The sequence below is a fragment of the Morone saxatilis genome, unplaced genomic scaffold (assembly GCF_004916995.1).
Source record: "Morone saxatilis isolate NCDOM2014 unplaced genomic scaffold, NCSU_SB_2.0 Contig7, whole genome shotgun sequence".
Lineage (NCBI taxonomy): Eukaryota > Metazoa > Chordata > Actinopteri > Moronidae > Morone > Morone saxatilis.
In genome coordinates, this window is record NW_023340246.1 from 2,978,563 (window position 1) to 2,992,939 (window position 14,377).

A 14,377-nucleotide genomic window follows, 5' to 3' on the forward strand; every position below is an offset into this window, starting at 1 on the left:
AACCTGCTGTCTAATGCTCAGATAATAATGTAATATTTCCAGAAACGGTCGCTGTGTATATTAACCCATTTATGTCTAGCTGAACCTGTGTGTGTTCTCTTAGTTTGATACTGGCAGGGAAAAACAACTTCTTTCCAGGTTTTTGCAAAACTAGTAGATCCTGACCGATATCACTTGGCCTAGTTATCAGCCAAAATTGACCTACCACAAACATATGGGTATTGGCATGTTATCCGATATGCACCAATTATAAACTGTTTTTTTCTGGTATATCACGGAAAATAATGCGCATGTGTGGATGATTACTGGTGTCACTTGCAAAGTTTTTCATCCAAGCTGGGGAGTGCACTGATTTCAACACTCTTAGCAAGGACCACAGGAGTAGAGGCAGGAGAGCAGCTCTCAGCGGTTCTAACCAATAAAATTGCGTGGAGAAAGTATTTGGTTAAAATTATTTAACACGTAAACATAATAATTAAAGTCCCCCCTCCAGTCAGGAAATCAGTGCTTCTTCTTTCCCCCTACAGCTGTTGCTGTTTGAATGACTGTCTGGTGCAGAGGTTTTGACTGTCTAGGAAGGATGTTTTCACTTTCATCTTGCTGAAAGTGGAAAGTAGTTTCTCTGTGCTCATTGAAAAGCTGATTTTAAGGGGCGGGGCCTACCAGCATGATTTGTGACATCACAAATAGTTTGGAAGTCAGTTCTGGTCCAGTATGCAAATTGTACAGTGTGATCCACCAGTGCACATCGACTGAGAATGGACTTTACAGTGAAGTAGGAGACATCTTGTGTCCAGCAGGAAAACATTTGCCTATTCAGAAATTCTGGAAGTTTTAATGAGGTAGAAGGAAGAGATTCTTGTATAAGAATGTTAATGTGGAAAGGATATGTTTTTTGTGGGAAAAAAACATATCAGACACAGACATTATTGTTCCAAGAAGACTATTTGTATATATGTCTTAATACATGTCTGGGGGATCTTAAATATTCTTTATTAAAGGTATTTGTTTAAGAAAGCAGCCTTCTGAATACCTTTGTATAGTCATATCGGTGCACAATCCACATAGAAAAGGTCTACTTTCATTCCAGCTCAATAATTGAATGAATAATTATTGGTAATCTGTGAATCTTTTTCACAGATTAATCCAAAATCCCATATCGGTCAGGTTCTACAAACTAGTCAGAGGCAACAGCCAGAGCTAAAAATGGCCACTGTCCTTGTAGCTGCAGGTTAATTTAAGCCCTGTCCTTCATTATTAGATAAACCAAAAACTGCAAGAATGTATGTTTTATCATCCATCCAAAGTGTTCAAAATAGTGCCTTCCTTTTTCTTTTGGGGGGCTAAAAGATTTGATTTTAGTTTCTGCTTTGCTTGAGCAAACCAATCAATTGCTTTCCGTCAGTGATCTTTGTCTCCAGAGAAGTTGGTGTAGCTACATGGCTGTGTAACACTGGAGATAAGAGACAGGGTGAAAGTTATGTCCCATGTTTTACTATCACTCTTTGTCTGCTTTGTCTGAGGTGGGGGTCAGTGGGTGTGTCCCATCCCGTACAGGTGGAGGCATCTGATTGGCTGGGACTCCTGATAGCAGCTCTCCCACGCTGCCGCAGTAGAGCAGGGAACGCATGGGCCACTTCTGAGGAGAGAGACAGCACATTGAGTTAGCTCTTCATGCTAATATGGTTGGCACCAACATATGAGGTGAGCAAACTAGTCAAAACTAATCTGGATAAATGTAACAATATGATACCTTACAGTTTTACAAGAGCAAAGTATGGTCCACAGTGAATGGTTTTGGGGGGCGGAACACAAAACATCCTGTTTTTGTCCCCTTTACTTTTATTGTTCAGTTTGATTTTCTTATTAAAGTCTCTGAACATTGTCCTGACTATCCAGCTGCCATAATCCAGATGAGAACAGATGTGAGTTAAAAAAAGTTCAACAGTACAATAGCCAGTGTAACTACACAGAAATTCAATACTGGGAGCTCAGAACTTAACCAGCAGCAGCCATGTGTTGTTTAAAATTAGATAGCTATTGACAGGTAATATTAGTGGTTTTATGTGCCTATTATTCGCTAAAATTAGCTACTTTTTCAAAGTAATATTAGTGGTTTTATGTACTTATATTTAGCTAAAATTATCAAGTTATCTGAAGGTAATATTAATGGTTTTATATACTTATGGTTAGCAAAAATTATCTAGTTATCTAAAGGTAATATCTGTGTATCCAGCAGGTCATGTCTAACATTCAGTAAAATAACAAGCAGTAAGCTGTCGGTTCCTGTCCTTACCTTAACAGGATGCAGGTATCCACCCGGCCTCGATGGCAGGGTGTGCTCAGCCAGCATCCCTCCCTGGTCCAGGGTCTCTGTTAGGTAAGCTATGTAGTTAGTAGCCAGAACCAGAACATCCAGCTTGGACAGTTTAGTGTCTGGTGGGACTGAGGGAAGAGCAGCCTGAGGACAGAGGAGGAAGGAGGACAGACAGCTCTCTTTCAACTCTCTCTACCGGACTGCATTCATTCATATGAGTTCAAAAGGATTTTGCACATAACACAAATATGCTTGTCAAATCTGAAATCTCTTAACATGCAGGCCTAGTTTTAAGAGTTTTTTTGTCTCTTTAATAAATCAACAACAATGCGTGCTGCATATAATAAGCCAGGGTGGGATGTGTGGCCCAGTAAGTAGACTGATTATCCTTCACAGGTCTTTGAAAAAGTGACTGAATCTGCTCCTAAACCACCACAGAGAACAGAGAAGATGTAGACAGAACATAAAATGTCTTTTTAGGTTAAATACAGTTATTAGCTTAAGGTGGTCAGGTTTGGGGCAAAGGTAAGACAGGAATTTATTCCTGTTGAAAAACAAAATTTCTGCTGAGGCAGGAGCCACACGGATACATTTTCAACTTTGTAGCACAACAAATAATTGAGTTAATTACATAATTACTTCATTCATTAATTCATAAAGTGTAGTGTACCTGCAGGCTGTGGAAGGCCTGTCGCAAGTTTCGTACACGGCTCCTCTCTCTCGCTGCGTTTTCGGGGGAGTGCTGACCCCTCAGTGTCTTGGACTGGACAGCAGACCCACCACAACCAGACACAGACTGCACCTGTAGTGGAGGACATGTTTAGATCCTGAAATTTCTGCATGACAGCAAAATAAAAATGTAATTTAATTAAATAGGCCCAACCGGTTTGGAATGTTTTGCTTAAGCTTTAAGTTATAAAATACTAAAATTATCTATTTATTGCAGAGTTACTGTACTTGGAGTCTGCAGAGACATTAGAATCCAGTGGTACAGACAATTTGGAAGCAACATTAAATAAACTTGATTTGACACTATAATAATATGAGAAATATCCTTTTACTTGTGTTGATCATTCTAAAATATAACTTCCTAGTGCAATGTGAATTATACACATACAGCAATGCGTGCAGTAAACTAAAAGGTGCAATGTGATTTCATCACTTACTGTTTCATTTCAATCTTTCATTAGTCATTTATATGTGTAAGACATACACACTTAACAAAATACATTTTACCAACATGTATGGGACTAAAATACGCTTTTGGAAATGATGTCATAAATTATGAAGAAAATGGATAACTTGTGCTTGTAGTTATAAGATACTTTTGAGTATTTTAGTCTTCTGAAGTTATTTATACTGCGAGAGAATAAACTGTCTTTATGTCTTTATGTGTTATGTTGATGCTGTTTCTTTAGTGTATGTTTAAAAATAGAGAAAAGATAGATAGAGAGGGGTGCATTTTAACTCTTTCATTTCATCATTTATCTGGACTGCTACATGTGTGTCCACACAAAACAGGCAAAATAAGGACAAATCAGTTTTAGTCATGCATCATCCACAGGTCATCTATTTAATGTTTCCATCAAATGAAAAAGGGATCTTAAACTCCACTCATCTTCAACTTTCCACATCATACTCATAAGTTAGCGGTAGGGAGCCTTACCAATGAGAATTACCAGAAATTTCAACTTTTTAAATCATGACCATGGAATGATAAAGGATAGATTCCTCCATCTTCCACACATGCTGCTACAGTCTAACAACCTGTGAATCAGTCTGTGGGAAAGGGAGAAATGTGTCCCATAATTTTCCTCTATGAGATTACATTTGACTGGTTTTATGAACAAAACAAACTTCAAGCGAGCAGTTTCTATGGTTTCCTGGTATGTTCAAATTGTGACGGAGGTTGTGCAACATCCCTCTGGCTGCTCAGAATTAGCCAAATCTGCTTGAGTTTCAGACTATGAATTCAGACTCACCCACTTTCTCGGCTGGCGGCTGCTACGTACGCTCTGCCTGTGTCCGTGCAGGGACGCCAGGCTGCCGGCCGCACATGGCCGCTGCCTCTGCGCCTCCGCTGTGGAGCTGGAGACCAGCTGGTGGCTCGCTGCGACCGACATGAGACCTTCCAGAGGATTCACCGCCATGGATGCTGCCAAAGCGCTGCAGCAGACTCTCCTGAAGACTTAAGAACTTATTTTACTTTGGTTCAGTCTATTTTCATTGGCTGGATGGAAGTTTGCTTCGTTGGAAATTGTTGTATCTTCCACTAAGTGCTTTGGTAAATACTGAACACGCAGTCTGACGTCATCTTTCCATCTAATCTGAAAGCATCTTAAAAAATAGATTCAGAAATACTGGCTCTGGAACAGCTGAAATCACTCATCTGATCTCAAGAAAAGTATAAACAATCTATTCTGTGTTCATTTTCTCTGTAGCTGCTGAGGACCAGTCTGTTCAAGCATCTTCAAGCTCCTTCCCAGAGTTCACCAGGGCTCTGTGGAACCCCGAGTCCCACCCACACCCCTTAACAACTGGTATAAACCCCACAGTCACCGTCTGCCTCTCTGCGCATCACCGTCCATCGAAAGAATCCCTCCCAGCGCTCTCTCTCTCTCTCTGCTTGTTTCCTTATCGGGTGAGGTAATGTGGGGAACTTCATGCGGTCCTTATCTCAGCCGCCTGGTCGTCCCGATCCTCCCCTGGCTGTTTGGCTGCCAAGAAGAGCAAGGCAGGCAGGCAGTCAGGCCTGGAGGAGTGCATCACTTGGAGGATGTCCCGAGCCAGGGCACTGGGGGGGGGGCTTGGGAAACTCACAGTTCAGCTAACAACTGGACAGCGGCGGGATTGGGAGCTTGGAGCAGTACGACATTGAACATTACCAAAGAGGGGCCGAAGTGCATTTTGTATATTCAGGGCTTTCCAGCATCAACCTCATCACGATAGAATGAAGAGAACAATCTGATTCACTTGTGCTGACCACGGGCAATATTTGAATGTCATGAAGTCCATTTAAGTCCTAGATTTTCACTTGCCCATGTTACAGATATCAAGTTTCATTAAAGCTTCTGTTTGTTACTATTGCAAGCTAACTTGCTATATGGTTAGTTAACTTAAGGGTGCTGTAAGCGAAATCTGCATTTTGGCTAACTTCCTGTCCGTTCTTGCAGTTCACACTCCCCTCGTCATCACACTGAAATTCTGCTGCCTGCACTTTGTGGAGTTCTCTCTCCTGATTGGATAAAGTTGGAACGGGATACCAGGTAATGTATTCTCGGTTTACTGCAGGAAGGAGGGACTGGGAGACCCATGTTACTGACTGAACACTATATATCAGTGATGGCTGTCGGAATGTAGAGCTATTTAACATTTAACAAAAACCGACTCGCATTACAGCGCCTTGAAAAGACTGCATCTGTAAACCCCTCACATTGGTATCAACCTAGACGTTCTCCAATTGTCGGGAGGGATGGATCTGAGGTAAATCGGGCCAAAACCCCTGTAGTCTGAGCCCGGCTTAAGTCTTTATCTATGCTCCCACTTTTTGAGACACATTATTTTTTCCTAAGCTCTACAATGGCAATCCTTCATCTCATTTCACTATGGCCACAAGTCAGACTTTATCAATCATTTATGATGTGAGTGGTGATGTGATTTTGTTTGGCAGTCTACCATTACCAACGTTAGAAGTTCCTGTTTTAACTGCATTTAACATTCTGTCAGAAACTCTGGTCTTTAGGCCCCATTGAGGTTTCTTTGCTGTCTCTCTCGTTTCTGACCGAAAGTGATTTTGAGTTTTCTGCAACTGAAACCTGAGTGAATAAAGAACCCTTTAGTACCCCCATCAGGGCAGATTTGAGTGTCATTTGTGCAACAGTTCTTTTACCCAACAACTTTTTGAAGAGGCATTTGTTCATTATTTTCACTGGGAAAGTAAGTGGATTTTTCCTTTATTACACAGTTGAGAACCAGTTCAGTACTACCACAATCTACCATTTCAAGTGTAAAGATCCACTCTGTATGCGCTTCTCTGTGGAGGTGAACGTCACAGCTGTCTTCTTAAGCTCCCATCATCTTGTAAAATTAATGTTATCTGTGCCTCTGTGGTTTAAATGTGCAGTTATCGTGATTGTTAAATCCAGGGTTAAACTCCAGGAACTGCACAGTCGTAAATGAAGAGCTCTGTAGATGTCTCCGAAACAGTTTGAAATAACACTTAAAACAGTGCTCTACTCAGTGTCAGTTTTATTTGGTCAAAAATAACACTGTGCCTGCCACAATCTGAGATACAACATGTCATTCTGGTCTTCCTGGAATGTTAGGATACACTCCGATTTATTTTAAACTGCATTGTTTATAAAGGGAAAGATCAGATTTTGGCATTATTGTGAAATAAAATGGCATTTCAGAAGTTGACAAAACACCTCTGGTGACTACATTTCCAAGGCTTTTATTTTACCAGAGATACATTCCGAATGGCCAGGTCACTCTTTTTAATAAAACCAAATACATTTCATCATTTAAGTAAATCACCTTCAGAAAAAACTTGTCAAACAGCATTACAGATCGTATTCAACTTTGTCAAGACCAACATGATCTTATGATGATTATCAGATTTCTGAATATCAAAAACTTTAACGAAGGACATTAATATGAGTGCTTCTAGTTTTTGTAGCAAATCAAAGTCCACCATAAGGCAAAATGTAAAACTGATAAAGCAAATAAATCAAAAGCTGTCAAAATGTGTTAACTGTGTAATGTATTAAAGAAATCTGACTTCATCAGAGCGTTAAAATACTAAAATAAGTTCTGAATAAGCTCAGAGGGAAAAATACAGCAAAATGAAACATAATTCAGTGGGTTAAGCCGATAACGTGGGGGCATGGCTGTAGCTTCGGTAAAGAGGTTTCCTGTTATCGGTCAGAGGAATGCCTGGCACCTCGACCAAACTGTCAACACAATAACAACAAGCAACCCCCTGACCTCCCATCTGCAGCTGCTTTGTAAACAATTCAAGACTACAAGGCTGAGGGAAGTTTGGAGGAAACTCTCCGACTTTAATCTGCACTGACAGGTGTAGCTGTGAGTTTGTTAGGGACTAGTGATGTGGCTGCTGGTGAGCAAGCCTGCAGCAACCTTCCACTTGCAGAAAGAAATGGTTTTTTTTGTAATTTACTATTGTGCTTATATAAACAAGTCGAACAGTACTTGGATTAGCATTAAAGGATGTGAACGTGTCTCCTTCATGTAATAAAAATGTCTTCATATAAACGATCCAATTCATCCATTCATTTTGGTGACTATGGCCAATTATGTGAGTTACTACCTTCTGCAGACACAAGATAGATTTGTGACAGTTGCACAGAGAATGAGCCCAAGCCAATGAAAAAAGTGCAACACTGCATAAGGCTCAATCATGAAGAATTATGATAAGGGATTTAACTAACAGAACTACCCTATATCATTGATTCCAGCACAAAGAGAAACTTACTTCACTGCCTAGAATCAAGATTTGGTGTATATGTCTACTTACTGCTCACCATTGTGCTCCACTTGCTTATCCCATCAGCTTATCAATACTTTCATACTGTACGTTTAGTTCTTTCACCTGATCATCTTCTATTTCTTCTTCTTCTCCACTGTCTTAATGAAGTTCTGGATGTCCTCGGCCATCAGCTGGGGCTCCTCCATGGCAGCAAAATGGCCGCCACGGGCCATGTGCGTGTAGCTCACGAGTTTAGGGTAGTTCTGTTTGACCCACAGCTTGGGAGAGTGCATGAGCTCGTTGGGGAAGCACGCGAACCCAGTGGGGACGCACACTGGTATCCTGTGAAGAGAAAACAACTTTTATGCCAATGGACATACAGTAGTAGTAGGGTTTCTTGAGCTTTTAACATGTCCAAATTCAAACTTTTTAAGAAAAATCAAGCAAAATCGACTGATGATAAAATACCCTGCAAAAATTGTTACAACTTGATGACTTCAGGACTCATGTTTTGTAGCTACATGTGCAGTAAATTAAACAGACAAATAAGTTCACAAAATTAAGTTTCTACATCTGTTCTTTAAGCACCAATACAATGGAAGTGTGACATCAAACTCACTTAGTGTGAGGTGCGTCGAGGCCTTGGCCAAAGTTTTCCTTGTAGAACCTCATGGAGGAGATGATGCAGCCAGACGTCCAATAGATCATCACATTAGTCAGCAGATCGTCCAGAGAGAACTTCCTGCAAGGCACACAAGATTTCATATTGCAGTAATGACAGTAAAGGTTTGGTTATGAGGCTACTGAGTGTTACCCACTGTAGGAGGTCATCATTCATCAATATCAAATCTGATTAAAGCAAAACCTTTTCCAAATAATATCCTTTTATAATGGAGGAGTTGGTGATGGCAAATATCAGCAATGACGCCCTTCTATTCTGCTCTGTACCTGGTGACTCCTCCATCCTCCAGGTTCCTGAAGTCAGAGCTCGTCCACGTGGAGAATTTTTCCAGAATGTAGGCAGCCAGACCCACCGGAGAATCATTCAATCCTCGACCTGAAGGGGAATCCAGAGTCCCAAATGACTTGATTCAAAATAATTGTACATTTGTTTTTATTGTAAATCTGTGGTCTTAAAGGATCAGTTGACCTAAATCACATAATCCATTTAAACCCTACTGAAGTCAGTCTAGAGGACTAAGAGCAATTTTCTCATAGGAGCAGGATCACTAAAAGTGCACTCACAGACAGCGCTCGAAATTAAAGAGGTCCCGGGGACAATAAAACTAGCACCTTCTCTCCGGATCTCTGGATTAGGGTGTGCCTATATCTTATATGTAAATAGTTATTTTGAGCTTGTAAATATTTAAATAGTTTGTTTGACCTTCCCTGTCCGTTTGTAGGTTTGTTTAACCTTTTTACTTCAAATAAACAATGTCCCTGCAGTGAGTTTGTGATTATTATGTATTTCTATGGGTGTATACCAATCAGAAAGAGGTTTGCATTTGCGCTGCAGTTTGCAGTGATGCATTAATGGATGCACTGATTATGCAAAACACAACCAGCAGAACTTCCATGGCAGACCAGAGTGAGCCAATGAAGTGATGCGTGTTACTGAAACAAAGTTATATTCATGCTATGTTTAAAATGTAGAATGGAAAAGAACTTTTTTTTCTACGTTGGAACAATGGTTGTTAAGTCTGGGACAGCTGAAAGTAGAATTTGCTTCCCCTATGGTGATGTGGCTTCTGTTCCTGGGGCTCCTTACAGAAAAGCGAGCTCTTCTTACATGCAGATCACATATGGTGTCAGCATCCTGTTTTTTCTGATCTGTTAAACGTGTCAAGATAAACACGAGAGGAAATGATCTGATGTTGCAAATAGGCGCAGTGGGTCCTTACCTACGGTGTCAGGCTTGGTGGCCTGGATGTGCATGTAGCCGGACTCTTTGATGGACTCCACCACCAGTTTCTCCGTGGGGGGGAAGAGACGCTGAATGTCTATGTCAGTGAAGCCAAACAGCTTAGGGAAGCGACGGCCGAGCATGATGGAAAAAACTATGGGCAGCGTCGGCTTGGAGGGCGGGGCGAAGTTCACATGCAAACCATTGACTGTCCTGGGGTAAGAAAGTGTACAGAAATACATAAACATATAGATATCATCAAAGATCTGGTGTTTCCAGGACAGGTGGCTGTCTAGTTCACTGTGTGCATACAACATGGAGTAAAAAGTCCAAATGATGTGAAATGAAGTTCTTGTGTGTCTTACGTTGGCTCCAGCTGAGCCATGTTGGTGGTGACCAGCCAGCCCCAGTCTCCTCCATGAGCGTAAAACTGCTGGAAGCCCAGACGCCTCATCAGTTTGTGGAAGATGCGTGCTGCACAAACTGAATCAAAACCTGTCCACACACACATTTAGAATATATATAGGAATGTTCCCAAATGAATATGCAGTTGATTTGGCAGGAAATTAACTATACTACTTAATCATGTAGAAAGCCCTGTTCAAACAACATTCACTGTGTATCATTTTTAAAGCTAGTTTGTACATTTTGTATATGTACTGTATATACACTGAGTAACCAGCTTACTAGATATGCCTAGATACATTTAAATGTAAATTTGTGTCTTTAATTTCAATGTTAGGTGGGTTCCTTTTACAAACCCTGGGTGTTTTCCCCATCCCTCTTGTGTATGTTTATATATTATTATACATTTCTTCTCTTTTGTTCTTATTATAAGCACAAATAAAGAACTAAAGACAAAATAATCTCATACAATAGTCTTAAAATATTCCTACTTGCTTACTATTTACTCAGGCACGTGCACTTTAATTGAACAAACTCAGCTCTTTATATGCACTCAGGTTTTTGATGCAGCCATGAACTTTAGATGTGTTTGGGTTGTTTTTGTAATTAGACACTCCCAGTTGGGTCTTCATCGAGTCAAAACCTGGGATTAAATGGAGTCAGTGTGCAACCGTTACTCTCTTCATTAAAGCTTAAATATGAATAGCCTTGCTCATACATGTGATCTGTGCATAATTACACTCTTCTATTGACCGTAATTATACCCTGGTCCTGAGATAAATGATGGTTCATTCATCTGTATTTCTATGGTTGAAATGACAAAAAGCACAAAACATTTTTGTTCCTCTTTACTGCACAGTGAACTATAGTATTAACAATACCACTGCAAGAGAAAAAGGTTTATGATATTGGTGATCTAGTGTAAATGTTTTCCAATCCCTGCAAGATAAAACTCACCTTTCTTGTGTGGTGCTTCAGAAAAACCATACCCTGGTATAGAGGGACACACCACCTCAAACACGAGGTCACCTGGGTCTGATGGTTCCGTCAGCAGAGGGATCAACCCGTAGAACTCATAGAAGGAGCCAGGCCAGCCGTGAACCATTATCAGGGGAATCACAGCGGTTCCCTCTGGCACCGTCTTGGGTTTCACATGCAGGTAATGGATATCAATGCCTGGATGGAAGATCGATGAATAAGAGCAGGTTAGAGAGGTAGGACAATGTGTTTTTCATGAACGTGTCAGCAGTGCAACCTCACCCTCGATGTTGGTTTTGAAGTGGGGGTACTGGTTGATTTTGTCAACTTGTCTCCTCCAGTCAAAGTCGTTTCTCCAGTAAGAGACCACCTTCTGCAGGTACTGGGAGTTGAAGCCATAATTAAACTGGCTGTCCTCTAGGGAAGGAACAGGGCGAGTCTGGTCTATCCTCCTGTACAGGTCCTGACAGAAAATGACAGAATGTTTCATCCTGTTTCGTGCTTAACTACCTCATGAGTAAATGCTATGGCGTGACTACCATGAACAGCAAACTAAGAGGGACTCTAACCTCCAGCTCTTCATCACTGGTGGCGACTTTAAAGGGGCGGATGGTGACATCCTCTCCACCACTGGCTGGTGCTCCGGCCCCCCACCAGCCATCCTCTGTCTTCAGAACCTGGATCTTGTTCTTCCGAACCAGGAAGTAGATCAGTCCTCCAGTCAGCAGAGCGACAAGCACCTCTGTGAACATGGTGCTTAGTGTCTGCACTGATGGGTGTGCACAGGGAACAAGGAAGAGATGTCATTAGAATGAAGCAACAGATATTTTACCTGGCCAAAACATCATTAACAATAATACATTAAAATGTGTTGATGTTTTGTCAACAAAACTGAGCTAACCATATTTGTTATGATAATAATCAGTCATTCATGTTTTTTGGGAATGCCCTTCTACTGTATATCTGCTCTCTGGTCTAAGGTGGCTAAGTAGCTTGAACATATCCTGGAATTCACAATTCCTAAATCCCTTGCTTTGATTCCTTGCTTGACTTTGCTGTCAGTGATATTAAGTGCTGCCCAAAAGACTGTAATACACTCATGGTTCTCTACAGACCCTCCGCCAATAAAAGATTGAATCCTCTTAGAGATATTGGTCACATAGAAAGATCATTAGCTGTAATTAATAAAGTGTGAGAATCCACTGTAGCAGCCTGGGATATCCTCATGGGTTCAAACACTTTCTCACACTGATAGAATGTGTCTTTTATAGCATGTAAGACTTACACACATGATCTAATGTCCCCCCTTTTTTTCTCTTCGTCTTTCTTTCTTCTTCTTTGCAAGGCAAAGCTGATATGTGTATAGTTTGTGTTATATGCTGTTTGTATGTACAAGAATCCCTGTCTTGTGTGAATGATTTTCATAGGACAAATTCAATAAAACCTGACCACAAACATAATTGCACCTCTAAAGAATGAGCAAATGTGTTATTTTGCCTTTAATAATAAATGTAGTTCCTGTTTAGGCCATTTTCTGTCAGCGTTGTGTATTTCATTTTACATACTTACTAGGCTTCATTTTTGACAAATTCAGTGTTTTCTTGTTCCTGAAAATTGGCCATTGTTCTATTAGACACTTTACATTTACTTTAAGTGAACCAGATGCTGAAAAAGAGGCCCCTGTGTATATTTTTTATAGTGTTCTTACACGCCTTAAAATCAAGAAGGCCTTGCTACCCCCCCATGAAGCTTTGGCGATACATATATAGAAAATACAAAGGAGAGGGATGAATGAGACAGTGAAGCATCTATTGTTAAATAATGATATGTGACTGAATGATATGATGTACTATAAGTCATATAATACTGTATAAGACAGAACAAAGAGTGGAACGGTAAACTACAAACACTAAATTTAGGAAAACAAGTTTATAGGAAACAACAAAAACATTTGACACTAACCTGACTGAACAGTTAATACTTTATCTGCAGAACAATGTGTCAGCAGAAACAACTAAAGTGCCACTGTTGTGTTTGTGGCCAGCTGACAGGATTACTGTTAAAGAGCAGGGCTGACCAGAGGCCTGCATGAGAAAGCTTTTCTCATTCAGGAGAGCTGCAAGCATGGACACACACTGTACCACCGTACTTTACCCCAACACTGTGTTTATATGTGATTATTACCGAGCAGTTGCTTAGAACTGTATCCACAGCTACCACAGCTCCACAGCATGTAACTTATTAAAGAGTGGGCTGACACTTAGCATGCTAATGCATTCATGGAGGGTAGACATAACGTTAACAGACCACTATGTACACAGTTTAAAGTCCTGCCAGCTGGGCTAACCCCGGTACAGGCCTGTTTTCTGGAGCAGACCCCCTCCCACTACTCACATTATTAACAGTTATAGCAACGAAGCCACAGGAATAGCAAAAACAAGACATTATTAACGTTATAGGTGATTAAAGTTCACTTTATATGTGCTAGCTAACGTAATACCACAGCTAGACAGTGAGAAGTTAATAAGCTAACAAACTACGTACGGAATGATTCTTGTCGACGGAGTACAAATTGTAACGTTATCTACGCAATTTTAATTGAAAGGTGAACGCTTTCAGGTTAACGCAATTAAAGCTGAATCTATTGGGCTGTGCAGATTTAAACTTAACACCACATCTTCCTACTTTACTTTAACTTAATAAATACAAGCATGTGTGTTACGCGTCACTAATTAGTAATGTATGTCGTCTAAATGAATGAATGAACATTCAAATACATTTGAGCAGTACTCACACGGCTTCAGCTGAGTTACCTGTTGAGGAGAGGTCTCGGACGCTGCCGTCGGTGCCGCTCCGCTTTGCCTCAGCCTAAACTGTTTCCTTGACTCCTCCCCTCTATCCTGGCTCCCTCTACTTCTAATTAAAACAAACGTTCACCTTTAGCTGGGTGGACAAGACCAACCCAATTATTATACAGACATATTGTCTGTAATTCTCCGTACATGACGGGAACAGACGACAATAAACATTTGTCCCGTGCAAGAACTGAATATGTGGGAACGTAGAAGTGCATTATGGGACATGTAGTATTCTACTGAAGAGGACTAGTCGATTGATTGTCTGGTTTGGGCTGCTGCTGAGAACCTAAACAGCAGTTTATATTGAATATTACATCATTTCTACACAAGGGCACCTACTTCAAAATACACCACAAAGTAAACTATGGAAGACGATTAGAGCCAAATGTGGGAAAATGTATTAGAGTTCTGAGTTTAAAGTAAAAAAA

At 40.6% G+C, this 14,377-nt stretch overlaps 2 protein-coding genes across 3 annotated transcripts; both read right to left on the bottom strand.

Annotated features, from left to right (window-relative positions):
- Nucleotides 1-1,097: 1,097 nt before the first annotated feature.
- On the bottom strand, nucleotides 1,098-4,939 carry LOC118340382 (transcription factor 23-like). The gene is made up of 4 exons (XM_035678284.1): nucleotides 4,300-4,939; nucleotides 2,988-3,119; nucleotides 2,297-2,461; nucleotides 1,098-1,639 (listed from the first exon to the last, which is right to left on the bottom strand). The coding sequence occupies exons 1-4, from the start codon at nucleotides 4,465-4,467 to the stop codon at nucleotides 1,499-1,501; spliced, it is 606 nt and encodes a 201-aa protein (XP_035534177.1). The 5' UTR covers nucleotides 4,468-4,939; the 3' UTR covers nucleotides 1,098-1,498.
- A 1,609-nt stretch (nucleotides 4,940-6,548) lies between these two features.
- ephx1 (epoxide hydrolase 1, microsomal (xenobiotic)) lies at nucleotides 6,549-14,067 on the bottom strand. Of its 2 annotated transcripts, none has more exons than XM_035678282.1 (9): nucleotides 13,905-14,067; nucleotides 11,661-11,860; nucleotides 11,374-11,554; nucleotides 11,071-11,289; nucleotides 10,074-10,203; nucleotides 9,707-9,921; nucleotides 8,754-8,862; nucleotides 8,425-8,547; nucleotides 6,549-8,147 (listed from the first exon to the last, which is right to left on the bottom strand). In XM_035678282.1, the coding sequence occupies exons 2-9, from the start codon at nucleotides 11,841-11,843 to the stop codon at nucleotides 7,940-7,942; spliced, it is 1,368 nt and encodes a 455-aa protein (XP_035534175.1). In that variant the 5' UTR covers nucleotides 11,844-11,860; nucleotides 13,905-14,067; the 3' UTR covers nucleotides 6,549-7,939. The 2 variants fall into 2 exon arrangements, with proteins under 2 accessions (XP_035534175.1, XP_035534174.1); XM_035678281.1 differs by having other exon boundaries at nucleotides 13,886-14,067.
- Nucleotides 14,068-14,377: the final 310 nt, after the last annotated feature.

Excerpts from the sequence above, each read along its gene's own strand:
- LOC118340382 (XM_035678284.1), bottom strand. The coding sequence starts at position 4,467 with ATGGCGGTGAATCCTCTGGAAGGTCTCATGTCGGTCGCAGCGAGCCAC. Across the intron at positions 3,120-4,299 it reads GCCGCCAGCCGAGAAAGTGG|GTGCAGTCTGTGTCTGGTTG; the intron begins GTGAGTCTGAAT and ends CCTCCACTACAG. Across the intron at positions 1,640-2,296 it reads GATACCTGCATCCTGTTAAG|AAGTGGCCCATGCGTTCCCT; the intron begins GTAAGGACAGGA and ends CTCTCTCCTCAG.
- ephx1 (XM_035678282.1), bottom strand. The coding sequence starts at position 11,843 with ATGTTCACAGAGGTGCTTGTCGCTCTGCTGACTGGAGGACTGATCTAC. Across the intron at positions 10,204-11,070 it reads TGAAGCACCACACAAGAAAG|GTTTTGATTCAGTTTGTGCA; the intron begins GTGAGTTTTATC and ends GTGTGTGGACAG. Across the intron at positions 8,863-9,706 it reads CACCAAGCCTGACACCGTAG|GTCGAGGATTGAATGATTCT; the intron begins GTAAGGACCCAC and ends ATTCCCCTTCAG.